This window comes from Mobula hypostoma, chromosome 9, assembly GCF_963921235.1.
Source record: "Mobula hypostoma chromosome 9, sMobHyp1.1, whole genome shotgun sequence".
Classification (NCBI taxonomy): domain Eukaryota; kingdom Metazoa; phylum Chordata; class Chondrichthyes; order Myliobatiformes; family Myliobatidae; genus Mobula; species Mobula hypostoma.
Genome location: NC_086105.1, coordinates 2,783,224 through 2,796,451, shown reverse-complemented (window position 1 = coordinate 2,796,451; position 13,228 = coordinate 2,783,224). Strand labels below are relative to the sequence as shown.

Here is a 13,228-nt window from a genome sequence, read left to right as displayed (position 1 = left end):
AGGAAAAAAGCCACCACTGGCAGCACACTTCAGTGACGAGGAGTGGATAGCAAAACTCGCTTATCTGTGTGACATCTTCAACCTGCTCAGTGAACTCAATTTGTCACTTCAGGGGAGAATGACAACTGTCTTCAAGTTGGCAGATAAAGAGTCTGCTTTCAAAGCCAAACTGGAAATATGGGGACAGTGAGTGGACAGGGGCATATTTGACATGTTCCCAACATTAGCTGGGATTTTGGGAGAGACTGAGACTGCACCATCCTTCTCACAGCTGGTGCGTGATCACCTATCTTCACTGTCGACAGAAATCGAGCATTACTTCCCAACCGCAAATGACCCAAGACGTGCAAAGGAATGGGTCCGTGACCCATTTGTGAATGTCCCTGGTGAATCATCCATGTCAGCGCGGGAAGAAGATCAACTCCTCAAGCTTGCAAATGACGGCGGGCTGAAAAGTACGTTTGACATAACATCTCTGCCGGCATTCTGGATCAAAGTCACGACTGAATATCCTGAGATAGCCACGAAATAACCATGTTGCTTCCATTTCCAACATCATACCTTTGTGAAGCAGGATTTTCTGCAATGAGTGCAACGAAAACTAAATTACGGAATAGACTGGACATAAGGAACTCCCTTCAAGTATCGCTGTCTCCCATCACCCCTCGATAGGACCGTGTTGTTGCAGGGAAACAAGCCCAGGGCTCCCACTGATTCAGCGATATTGGTGTGTTGCAATGATTTTATATGTTCATACAAGGAAAATATGTGCTGTGTGTTTAATATCCAAATGTTACTTAAAATGTTATGATGCTATTGAGTTTTAAGTGACTTATAATTGACTAATCACTATATTCATGGGAGGAAGATATGCACTGCGTGTTTATAATATTAAATTTGTTAGATAAACCCTCTTAGAAACGAGATTGAGTGTATTATTAGCCACGTATATGTGGCTTATAGTTTCACTTGTATTCCGGTCGCGATTAACAACCCCACCCCCGGTCGGCCAGTCCACAAGAATATTGTCAATATTAAATGGGTCTGCGGTGCAAAAAAGGTTGGGGACCCCTGATGTAGTGTTCTATGTTATTTCCAGTAACCCTGGTATTTGGATTTTCTTCCATTTAACCGTCTTTGTAGCAGACCCCAGCTACAGGGCTCAAATGACAGAACACCATCCACTGTTGGCCAGCAGGGACACACAGGGCTGAGTGGCCTCCATGGTAAAGCTCTAGTCCTACACTGAGTGGATCTTCAACAGGCAGAGCCTCAGGAAGGCAGCATCCATGATTCAGGACATGCTCTCTTCTCATTGCTACCACCAGGGAGGAGGTACAGGAGCCTGACGGCACACACTCTACAACAAAGGAATGGCTCCTCTCCCTCCGCCGTCAGATTTCTAAGTGGCCCATGAATGCAAGGATGCTACCATATTATTTCTTTTTAGGGTGTTATTTTTTGATTTTACCAATTTATAGCAAGTTTACGGCTTCGCTCTGCAGTGCTGCCACAAACAACAAATTTCATGTCCATACAAGTCAGTGATGACAAACCCGAGTCTGATTCTGACTCAGTCAACACCAGTTCCCCAAAATAACTCGGCTTTTGCTATTAATTGCTTATTTAATTATTATTATTATTTATTTCATTTTGCATTTGCACGGTTTGTTGTCTTTCGCACACCGGTTGAATGTCCAGGGTGCGGTCTTTCATTGGCTCTGTCATGGTTATGGATTTATTGAGTATGCTAGCAAGAAAATGAATCTCAGGGTTGTATACGGTGACTTTGATAATAAATATACTTTGAGCTTTGATGGGCACTTGGCCTTCTTGTCCCTCTACGAGCACAGAACTCAGGTAATACTCCAGAACCAAAACGTACCACAGGTGTAACATCACTTCCTGTCTCTTATATTTCACTAAGCAGGTCATACGCCTTTCTCTACTGTCCTGTTTACTTGTGCAGTCACTCTCGGGAGGTACGGACACAGGCCCTAAGACAGGCACGTGGATGACAAAGGAATGGAGGGATCTGTAGGACGGAAGGGTGAGATTGATCTTAAGAGTAGGTTGGCACAAGATCATGGGCTGAAGGGCCTGTACTGTGTTGTATTGTTCTGCGACAGTAATTTCAGCCTTACCTTGCAGAAACACTGGGCTGCGTCCCTTGTGTTTCGTGGTCTTCTCGAGAGGCCGAGGTACTACCGATGCTCTGGGCTTGAAGTGCGGAAGTCTCCGGTAGAATTAACTCCTGGGTGACTGCACCGGTGTCAGCAGTGGCGTCGCTGGTCTGGACTGAGACTTGGTTCCAGTTGTACTTGCACACCACAGGCTCCGGCCTGCTTTGTGAATCTCCACCGTTAGTCAGTGACACCCCCTGAAGCTGCTGCACTAGGGAGCTGCTGTGGTGCCTCCTGATACTGCTGCTCTTGGTTTGGCTGACGCTGGAGTGCTGTCGCATGAAGCAATCCATGGGGAAATCATGAAGGAAAACACTGTCAGGGCTTGAAGGGTCTTCGGGCATCGGTCTGACCTGCCACTGGGCCGAGTGGGACAGAGACCTGCGGATCAGGGGTGGAACGCAAAAGCTGCTGGTTTCTGACCGCCGGCGCCTGGAGAGGTGCCCCGAGGAAAGCCTGGCATTGCTTACCCAGCCGGCAGAAGGGCTGCGCTGCCGGCAACTCAGTGCCCGGATTCTCTCTCTGGACCTCTCACTGCGACAGCTGGGTCCCCTCCGCAGCCAATTGCGCACCATGACAGGGCTGTCATCAACAGCAACCTCAATCCTGTAGGAAGGTCTGGTGGCATGACTCTGCAGCCCCTGGGTCTGGAACCTCCTCGTCTCGGAGGAGAACTGAAGGGCCTGCCTGCTCTGACCCGGCTTCGCTCCATATCTCACGGAATGCTGGTGCTGTCAGGGAAAGAGGAAACCTGTCTCAGTACTGGAATCAGAATTGGAATTGGTTTAATATTGTCATTTACTGAGGTACAATGAAAAACATGTCGTGCATACTTTAATGCACAGTGCATTGAGGTAGAACAAGGTAAAATAACAACAGAATGCAGAATAAAGTGGACAGCTACAGAAAAAGTGCAGTGCAGGTACACGATAGGGTCAAGGTTATTACGAGGTAGATTGTGAGGTCAAAGGTTGATCTTATCATCCTAGGGGGGGAACCATTCAATAGTCTAACAATGGCTGGGTAGGTTTGGTCTGGTCTGGAGTCTCCACACCCTCTCACTCCTGAGTTAGACCCAGGCCCACAGGCCCTCATTGAATATTACCAGCCTTCCCCATGAGATGAGCCCGTTGGATGAGGTCAGAGTTCGCCTGACCGATTGTATCACAAGTTAATCTGAGATGGTGGGATATTGCTCAGAGACACTGTTCTGCCTGGTTACCGTGGGATTCACTGGCTGACTCAGTTCGAGTGAAATTAATTTCCAATGACCTCCAGTAACTTGGTCTTTGTAATCATAGCTCTGATATCTGTGCTGTGCTGTACTGAGTCTGTGGTGGCCAGTGCGATCATGTTTGCTGTTGTGTGCTGGGGCAACAGACACCAACAGAATCAACAAACTCATTCGTAAGGCCAGTGATGTTGTGGGGATGGAACTGGACTCTCTGACGGTGGTGTCTGAAAAGAGGATGCTGTCCAAGTTGCATACCATCTTGGACAATGTCTCCCATCCACTACATAATGTACTGGGTGGGCACAGGAGTACATTCAGCCAGAGACTCATTCCACCGAGATGCAACACAGAGCGTCATAGGAAGTCATTCCTGCCTGTGGCCATCAAACTTTACAACTCCTCCCTTGGAGGGTCAGACACCCTGAGTCAATAGCCTGGTCCTGGACTTATTTCCTGGCATAATTTACATATTACTATTTAACTATTTATGGTTTTATTACTAATTATTATTTATGGTGCAACTGTAACGAAAACCAATTTCCCCCAGGATCAATAAAGAATGACTATGACTACTAAATCACTACAGTAAAGACCTTGACATCAGACTATCGTTTAATGTACTGATGTAATGCGGAGGCTTTAGAAGATATTGGTCAGATGTGGAGTACTTGTGAGCAGTTTTGGGCCCCTTATCTGAGAAAAGATGTGCTGGCATTGGAGAGGGTCCAGACGAGGTTCTTGAGAATTATTCCAGGAATGAAAGGGTTAACGTACGAGGAGTTTGACCTCTCTGGGCCTGTACTCGCTGGAGTTTCGAAGAATGAGGGAAATCTCATTGAAACCTACCGAATGTTGAAAGGCCTCGATAGAGTGGATGTGGAGAGGATGTTTCCTATGGAGGGGGAGTCTAAGACCAGAAGGATGTTTATTTAGAACAGAGATGAGGAAGAATTTCTTTACCCAGAGGGTGATGAATCTTTGGAATTCATTGTCACCTTTGGATGTGGAGGCCAAGTCATTGAGTATATTTAAGAGGTTGATAACCTCTTGATTTTTCAGGGCACCTGAAGTTACGGGGAGAGGCAGGAGAATGGAGTTGTGAGGGATAACCAGTCACGATGGAATGGCTGAGCAGACTCGATGGGCCGAATGGTGTAATTCTGCCCCTATGTCTTATGGTTACAAACCCAGAGCTGATAAACACGGAAATCCTCAAACTCTGGGTTGCAGCCGAGGACTTCGCCTTGCCCTCCCAGCTGCCGATGTGGGCTCCCATCCAAACCAAACACACTGAGAGCTGAGAGAGCCTGTCACTTTGTTGGCTCAAGCACAACTCCCATCTCGCTCACATTGCAGTAGTTGTCCTCGGGGCCTCTCCTCTATCCTGTGTTGTAACAAGTATTCCAGCTCATTCCCAGAGGCTCCACATGCGCTCAGTTTCAGAACCAGCAATCTGACACCAGACTGTCTCAGAGAATCCCTCCGGCTAGCCAGTGGTGCAGATTTGTATAAAGACACCTGTGCCTCCACAGGCTTGGCCAGGGTGAGGCTGAGTCATCTTCGTTTTATTTATTTACACTGACAACGCAGAACAGGCCCTTCAGGCGCTTCCAGTCGCACCACCCAGCAACCCCTGATTTAACCCCGGCCTCACCACAGGACCATTTACAATGACCAAACGGTACGCACTTGGACTGCGGGGGGAAACCGGAGCACCCGGAGGAATGCATCTGCACAAGGGAGAGAACAAACATAAAAGCTTTCCTACAGAGGGTGCCGGAGTTGAACTCTGAACTCCTGAGGCCTAAGCTGCTTCACGTTACTCCGCAGGGCAATGGGAATAATGAACACTTTCGTTCGTCTGTATGGGTAGTGAAGTGCAGAAGAGTCTCTACAAAAGGAGGTGCAAGATGCTCCTTCCCTCCGCTAGCCCGCGGGTCACCCTTTCCTTCCCTCCGCTAGCCTGCGGGTCACCCTTTCCTTCCCTCCGCTAGCCTGTGGGTCACCCTTTCCTTCCCTCCGCTAGCCTGAGGGTCACCCTTGGGCAAGGTGTAGCACCTGCTTAGCCCCCTGATCAGGGTCACGTGAAGCCCTGAGAGCAGGTGGTGGATGGTCATATGAGCAGTTGGTGCACATCACAAGTCCTGGTTATGCGACCACTGATGCCAGGCAGACAGTCTCTGAAAAGTATTGATAATGGCTGGGGTCACCCGTCTTGGAAAGACGCTGCCCAGAAGAAGGCAATGGCAAACCACTTCTGTAGAAAAATTTGCCAAGGACAATCATGGTCGTGGAAAGACTGTGATCGTCCACGTCATATGATATGACACATAACAAATGAATGTTCCTCTGTACTGGTAATTTCGGCACTAAACAAACACAGGCTCAATGGTAAACAGGAGCAGTTCTACAGGTGCTGCAAATCCAGAACAACACATACAAAATGCTGAAGGAACTCAGCAGGCCAGGCAGCATCTATGGAGGGGAACAAACAGTTGACATTTAGAGAAAGTGGGAGGAACAGAAAGGGAAATTGTTGAGGGTGAGCGTCAGTTCCAGCAGAGGGAGGAGGATAGTGGTGGAGGGGAACTGGTCGGGTCTGTGGAAATGAAAGTAGCAAGCTCTTTCATCTTTGAGCTGTGCCAGATGCTGGAACTCAATCCAGGCGGTCCTGAGGGACTGCTGCACTAAAGGTGTCATGGCTAAACCTGTCTGTGGAGAGGAGAGATGAAACATGCCGAGATCTTGTGTGCACAAGTTATCGCCTTAACCCTGTCATAACAAGTGTCAGTGTCCTCCGCTAAAGGGCTCAACTGGAGACGACTGTGTTCTCCATCCCACGCTCCGCATGCTCACTGTACTGGAAAGGGCAGGCAGTCTCTACAGATGCAGAGTTAAGAGAGTAAAGTTTATAATTCGGCATACCACACCTGGATGAGGCCCTTCACCCCTTAAACCAGTCCTGTAATAACACGAGATCATGCCTTCCTTTCAGTCAAGATAACTGCTCTGGAGAGGCTGGTATTAGAACCGCTGCTTTTGATGGATTCGTGGCCAAGTTTACAGAAGGTACAAAGATAGGTGGAGGGGCAGGTGGTGCTGAGGAAGCAGGGAGCGTGCAGAAAGACTGCGACAGATTGGGAGAATGGACACAGAATGGCAGACAGAACATAGGATACGGTCATGCAGTTTGGTAGAAGGAATAAAGGTATAAACACTACCTCACTTTCTTAATATGTATTATTTCTGTTTTTGCACAATTTTTAATCTACTCATTATATGTATACTGTAATTGATTTATTATTTCTTTGTTTCTTCTTCTATATTATGTATTGCATTGAACTGCTGCTGCTAAGTTAGCAAATTTCACGACACATGCTGGTGATAATAAACCTGATTCTGTTTTCTAAATGGGGAGAAAATTCAGAAATCAGTGATCTAAAGGGATTTGGGAGTCCTTGCATAGCATTCCCTAGAGATTAAATTGCAGGTTGAGTTGGTGGTGAGTAAGTGCAATGTTGGCATTCATTTGGAGAGGACTAGAATATAAAAGCAAGGATGTAATGCTGAGGCTTCATAAGGCATTGGTCAGACCACCCTTGAGTATTGTAAGCGGTTTTGGGACTCTTGTCTAGGAAGGGATGTGCTGGCATTGGAGAGGGTCCTGAGGAAGTTTGTGAGAATGATCCCAGGATTGAGGAGCGTTTGATGGTTCTGGGCCTGTACTCACTAGATTTTAGCTGAATGGGGGCGGGGGGACCTCATTGAAGCCTATTGAATATTGAAAGGCTGAGATAGCATGGACGTGGAGAAGATGTTTCCTTTACTGGGGGAGTCCAGAACCAGAGGGCACAGCATCAGAATATAGGAACATCTTTTAGAACAGAGATGAGGAGGAATTTCTTTAGCCAGGTGGTGGTGCATCTGTGGAAGTCATTGGCACAGGCGGCTGTGGAGGCCAAGTCATTCGGTATATTTAAAGCGGAGGTTGATAGGTTCTTGATTAGTCAGGGTGTCAAAGGTTATTGAGAGAAGGTAGGAGAGCGGGGTTGAGAGGGAAAGTAAATCAGCCATGGTGGAATGTGGAACCCACCCAGTGGGCCGGAAGTCCTGATTCTGCTGATATTTCATTTGATCTTCAATAATCAGTGACATACCTTGGATAAGCTGTAGCTGCTGCCTGGCAGTGGGATTGTGAAGCGGTCAAGAGACGACACAGTTTTCTGGTAATCAGGCAGAGCTTGCTGAAGACTACCTGCAATTGAAAAAGGCAGATGAGCAGCCTGGTACAGAACCCTGCACAGTGGCACCGCAGTACGGCAGTCAGCCGTGGCCCGGCTTCCATGCACCCTGCTGCTGTAAGGAATTCAAAGTTACATTTATTTGCCCTTTTTCTTTCTGCCCAAGGTGGATAGGGTCCTGTTGGAGTCTGTGATCTACAGCTGCACTCAAACTGCTTTTCTTTATGGCAGCAGGTCCTCGCTCTCGGAACGCGCCGAGCAGCATGGCGTTTTCAATAACTCAGATGCGGCCTGGAAGATGTGCGCCTTTGGGGTGCGGCCCTGTGGACAACCCGATTCCTCGCCAGTGTTGCTGATCGAAGCATCCAGGGGGTTGAAACATCGAAACAGTGTATGCTGCTTGAAAGAAGACCCCCGAGTCAGGTGGACTCAAGAAAATAAATGACGCAGCAGATTATAACATCAAAACAGCGAGCTGCTGGTCTCCCTCTCATTTGCTGCAGGAGCACTGTCTCTCTCTCCCCCTTACTACAGAAAGAGAGCCTGTCTGAGATGTCAAAGTGTTGGGACAGTCAGGGGTTTTTGATGGACTCTACATCATGGTCCCCTTGGGGGCTTTGCTGTTGCTTGCATGGTATGTGGGAGGATTGATGCTTTTTGCTGGAGCAAAATGGGGGGGAGGTATGATTCTTTTGCTGCTACTTGTTTGTGGGAGGGGGAGGGCATATTTGGGGTTCTAACATTTTCTGTCATTCATTCTTTGGGATTTTTTCCTCTCTTTCGTGGATGTCTGTGAAGAGTAAGAATTCAGGTTGTACACTGTATATATTCCCTGATATTAATCTGAACCACATGTCACATGTACATCCAAACATTCAGTGAAACACCTTGTTTGGGTCAAATCAAATTGGCGGATATTCTGTAAGTGTCACTATGTTTCCAGTGGCAACACAGCATGCCCACAACCCACAACCCACTAACCCGAACCCTAGCCGTATGCCTTTTGAACTGTTTGGAGTAGCCAGAGGAAACCCACGCAGTCACAGGGAGAACATACAAACTCCTAACAGACAGTTCTTGCAATCAAACCCCAATCATAATCCTGGCAGTCGCGACACGACAGTGTCATCATTTTAAGTTCTCCCCTTCACCACGTGGGCTTCCTGGTTTCTACCCACATTCCAAAGACACACGGGTTAGTAAGGGCAAGTTGTGGGAACACTACGTTGATGCCAGAAGCACGGTCACGCTTGCAGTCAGCCCCAGCACATCCTCAAATTGTGTTGCTCAATGATGCAAATGATAGATTTCACTGTACGTTTCCACAGTTCAAAGCACATGACAAAACTAATCTCTAAATCTGCTTTCTTGACACTGTCACCTGTTGGTAATGGCTTGTGAGTGACACTTGTATTGAGATACACAAAGTTTTTTTTACATGCCATCTAGATACAGCACATCACCCCATACATCAGTACATAGAGGTAGTATGAAGGAAAACAGTACGTAGAATTTAGTGTTGCAGTTACGGAGAGAGTGCAACTAGTGCAGGGGCCAGGATAAGGTAGACAGAGTTCACCTTTCAGTATACAAGATGGTATGGAATTGGTGGGACACAAAATGCTGGAGAAACTCATCAGGTCAAGCGGCATCTATGGAGAGGAAAGAACAGTCGATGTATGGGTAGAGACCCTTCAGGATTGGAAAGGAAGGGGGGGGTGAGGCCAGAGTAAAGTGGGGAGAGAGGGAAGGAGTACAAGTTGTAGATGTTAGATAAGACAAGGAGAAGAGGAGGGGATTGGATTAGAGGTAGAGAACATGGACTGTTCAGAAACCTGATGGCGGAGGGATTGTTAAGAGGTGGTCTTCAGCCTGCTCTATCTACTGTGGGAAACTCCACTCTGCAATTCATTTCATAGCTTGAGCTTCACCTCTGAACTGCGAAGTCAGCAGAACACAACACACACATTGCACAATGTTGGCAGCTGTTTTAACAGCAATCAATAATCAGTGACATACCCTTTGGCTCACGATGTTGTGCCTACCTTTTAACCTACATACTCCAAGATCAATCTAGCCTTTCCCTCCTCCATATAGGCATCCGTGAGACCATGAAATTGGGCCTTGGAAGTTTTCCAGGGTGCAGGCTTGGGCAAGATTGTATGGAAGACTGGCAGTTGCCCGTGCTGCAAGTCTCCCCTCTCCAAGCCACCGATGTTGTCCAAGGGAAAGGCAATAGGGCCGATACAGCTTGGCACTGGTGTTGTCGTGGTTAAGTGCCTTGCTCAAGGACACAACACGCTGCTGCAGCTGAGGCTCAAACTAGCAACCTTCAGATCACTAGACTGACGCCTTAACCACTTGGCCACGCGCCAACCTTTCGCTCCTCCATAACCCTCCATTTTTCTATCATCCAAGTGTCTATCTAAGAGTCTCATTGAAACCTATTGAACGTTGAAAGGCCTGGATAGAATGGATGCGGAGAGGATGTTTCCTATGGTGGGGAGTCTAGGACCAAAGGGCACAGCCTCAGAACAGAGGGATATCCATTTAGAACAGGGATGTGGAGGATTTTCTTTAGCCAAGGGGTGGTGGATTCATTGCCACGGACGGCTGTGGAGGCCAAACCATTGGGTATATTTGAAGTGGAGGTTGATAGGTTCTTGATTAGTCAGGGCATCAAAGATTATGGGGAGAAGGCAGGAGAATGGGGTCAAGAGGGTTAATATATCAGCCATGCCAAAATCGCAGAGCAGACTGGATGGATTGAATGGCCTATTCACCTGAAGAACCATACAGGTGCTGATCCAGGCCCTGGCTGTTAGTCAGAATTACTACCACACCTGAGACTGCAGTTCCTGGAACTGACAATGTCATGGTTCAAAACCCTAAATCATCATATTGTCCAGTCACCCTTCTTGCACCAGATGCTGCTTGATACCTCTTCACTCAGCGGGTGGAACGAGCTGCCAGCAGAAGAGGTGGACATGGGTTCAATTTCAACACTTCAGAGAAATTTGAATGGGTACACGGATGGGAGGGGTTCTTAGAGCTACGGTCCAGCTACGGGTCGTTCGGACTAGACGGAATAACAGTTCAGCACAGACTAAATGGGGCAAAAGGCTTGTTTCAGTTTCTATGCTGCAGTGCTCGATGACTCTATGACCCACTATGTTCATCCAGAAGACTCATTGTCGCCCAAGAGGATTACCACTCACCTGGGTAACCGCATCCCACCCACCTGCAGACCCGACCCAACAGGTACCAACTCCCCTTCCCACCTACCTGGACAGATAACCAGTCCTCTCACCCATTCACCGTTCAACACCTGCCCTCACCCTCCCTGTCATCCCTCCTTGGATAATTTATCCCTGCCTACCTGTCCACCTCACCCCCAGGTTGCCTATCAACCTGACCCCAGTTACCTGAATGCCCCTCCACAGGATACATGTCCACACCTCCCCAGGATTAACTACCCACCTGTCTGCACCATCACCACTACCTGTTCACCAGTTACTTCACCATCGATTTGCAGGGTACCTGTCTGCACTTAAGCAGGTTACCTGTTAATCTGTCCACCCATCCCCCATTACCTGCCCATTCCACCAGTTACCTGCCCCTACTTTCTTGATGATGTGTCCAAGGACCTGACTCTCATCTGGTTACCTACACCACTGGTTACCTGTTGTCCCTTCCTCTCACACATTACCTGCTCCCAGTTACCTATCCCAGGTTATCTGACCTCCCTTTCCCTCTCCACCCCCCTCAGTTGCATGTTCTAGTTATCTGCACCCTGTTACCTACTGACCGGTTCTGGGTTCCGACTCCCTCAGGTTATATCATGGGCTACATGCTTTCCCCTTCCGTCCCCTGGGTTACCTGCTCTCCCTGCCCCTACACCAGTTACCTGCTCTCGCCTCCCCTTCCCTGATTACCTATCCCTAATTACCTGACCCCCCCCTTCCTCTGGTAACAGACTCTCCCTTCCACCAGTTACCTGTACCCAGTTACTTGTCCCCAATTACCTGCTCTCCCCTCCTCTCCCCCAGTTAGCAGCTCCCACTCCCCTCTCCCAGTTACAGGTTCTCCCTTCCACCAGTTACCTGTATCCAGTTACCTGTCCCCAAATACCTGCCCTCCCCTCCCCCAAATACCTGTTTCATCTTCCCCTGTTACCTGCTTCCCCCCTCAGATACCTGATCTTCCTTCTCCACCCTGGTGACCTGCTTCATCTCCCCCCATTCCTATTCTCCCCTCCCCTAGATACCTGTCCCTGGTTACCAGCTCTCCCCTCCCCCGTTACCTGTCCCTGGTTACCAGCTCTCCCCTCCCCTATTACCTGTTCCTGATTACCTGTTCTCCTTTTCCCTTCCCAACTTACCTGTCCCCGATTACCTGCTCTCTCCTTCCCCAGTTACCTACCCTCCTTTTCCATGGTTACTGGCTCTCCTCTCCCCTCCCCACTTATCTGTCTCCGGTTACCTGCTTTCCCCTCTTCTCCCCCAGTTACCTGCTCTCCCCTCCCTGCCCCTCCCCCAGCTACCTGCTCTCCCCTCCCCACCCCTCCCCCAGTTACCTGTTCTCCCTCCCCTGATTAACTGTCCCCAGTTACAGGTTCTCCTCCTCCTCCCCCAATTACCTGTACCCACTTACCTGCTCTCTCCCCCTTTATTTGTACCTGCTTATCTGCTCTCTCCCCCTTTACCTGTACCCGCTTACCTGCTCTCTCCCTTTACCTGTACCTGCTCTCTCCCCCTTTACCTGTACCTGCTCTCTCCCCTTTACCTGTACCTGCTTACTTCCTCTCTCCCCCTTTACCTGTACCCACTTACCTGTTCTTCCCTCCCCCAGTTACCTGTCCCGGTTACCTGCTCTCCCCTCACCTCTTCCGGTTACCTGCTCTCTCCCCGTTACCTGTCCGCCCCTCCCCGATCCTCACCTGTCGCGGTCTCCCTCCGGGCCAGGACCAGGCTGAGCTGCTGCCGGAGCCGGTGGTCCCTGTCAGCGGACTGGAGTCCGGCGCGCCGTAGGTGCTCGTCGGGCGGCACGGCGAGGCTGGAGTCGCGACTGAGCGACGGCCGGGCTAGCGCGGTGCGGATGAAGCCGCCCGGGGACGCGTCCATGGCGGGTACGGGCTGGGAAAGAAAGGCGAGTGTGCGGTCGACTGGCCCGCCCCGGATATATCCCGCAGCCCAACCTTCGTCACACCTCGCTGTCCTTAGACACACCTACAGCCGCGGCCAGGATCTCTCCGTGTCCGGAAACTGGGCTGGAACAGGCCCCTCCTATCGTATTCGCAGGGGATAGCTGCAGACCTTTCTGCCCACTAGTCCATGCTGACCAATACACCCCCTCTGAGCAAGTCCCATTTACCTGTGCTAGGCCCATATCAACCTTTCCTATCCGTGTACCTGTCCAGGATTGTTTTTTCAAATGTTGTTAATATATTTGCCCTGGTCACTTCCTCTGGCAGCTCGTTCCACATACTGACCACCCTTTGGGTGAAGATGTTGCCCCTCAGGTCCCACACCACCAAGTTCAGGAGCAGTTATTACCCATCAACTATCAGG

At 49.3% G+C, this 13,228-nt stretch overlaps 1 protein-coding gene across 1 annotated transcript in view; it reads right to left on the bottom strand.

Moving 5' to 3' along the window:
* LOC134351450 (plakophilin-2-like) overlaps positions 1–12,863 on the bottom strand; it is a 54,418-nt gene extending 41,555 nt beyond the window's left edge. The window contains exons 1-3 of the mRNA XM_063057592.1: positions 12,598–12,863; positions 7,575–7,672; positions 2,145–2,914 (exon numbers count right to left, since the gene is read on the bottom strand). Coding sequence (XP_062913662.1) covers positions 2,145–2,914; positions 7,575–7,672; positions 12,598–12,781 — 1,052 coding nt within the window. The 5' untranslated portion in view covers positions 12,782–12,863. The remainder of the gene's footprint in view (positions 1–2,144; positions 2,915–7,574; positions 7,673–12,597) is intronic.
* Positions 12,864–13,228: the final 365 nt, after the last annotated feature.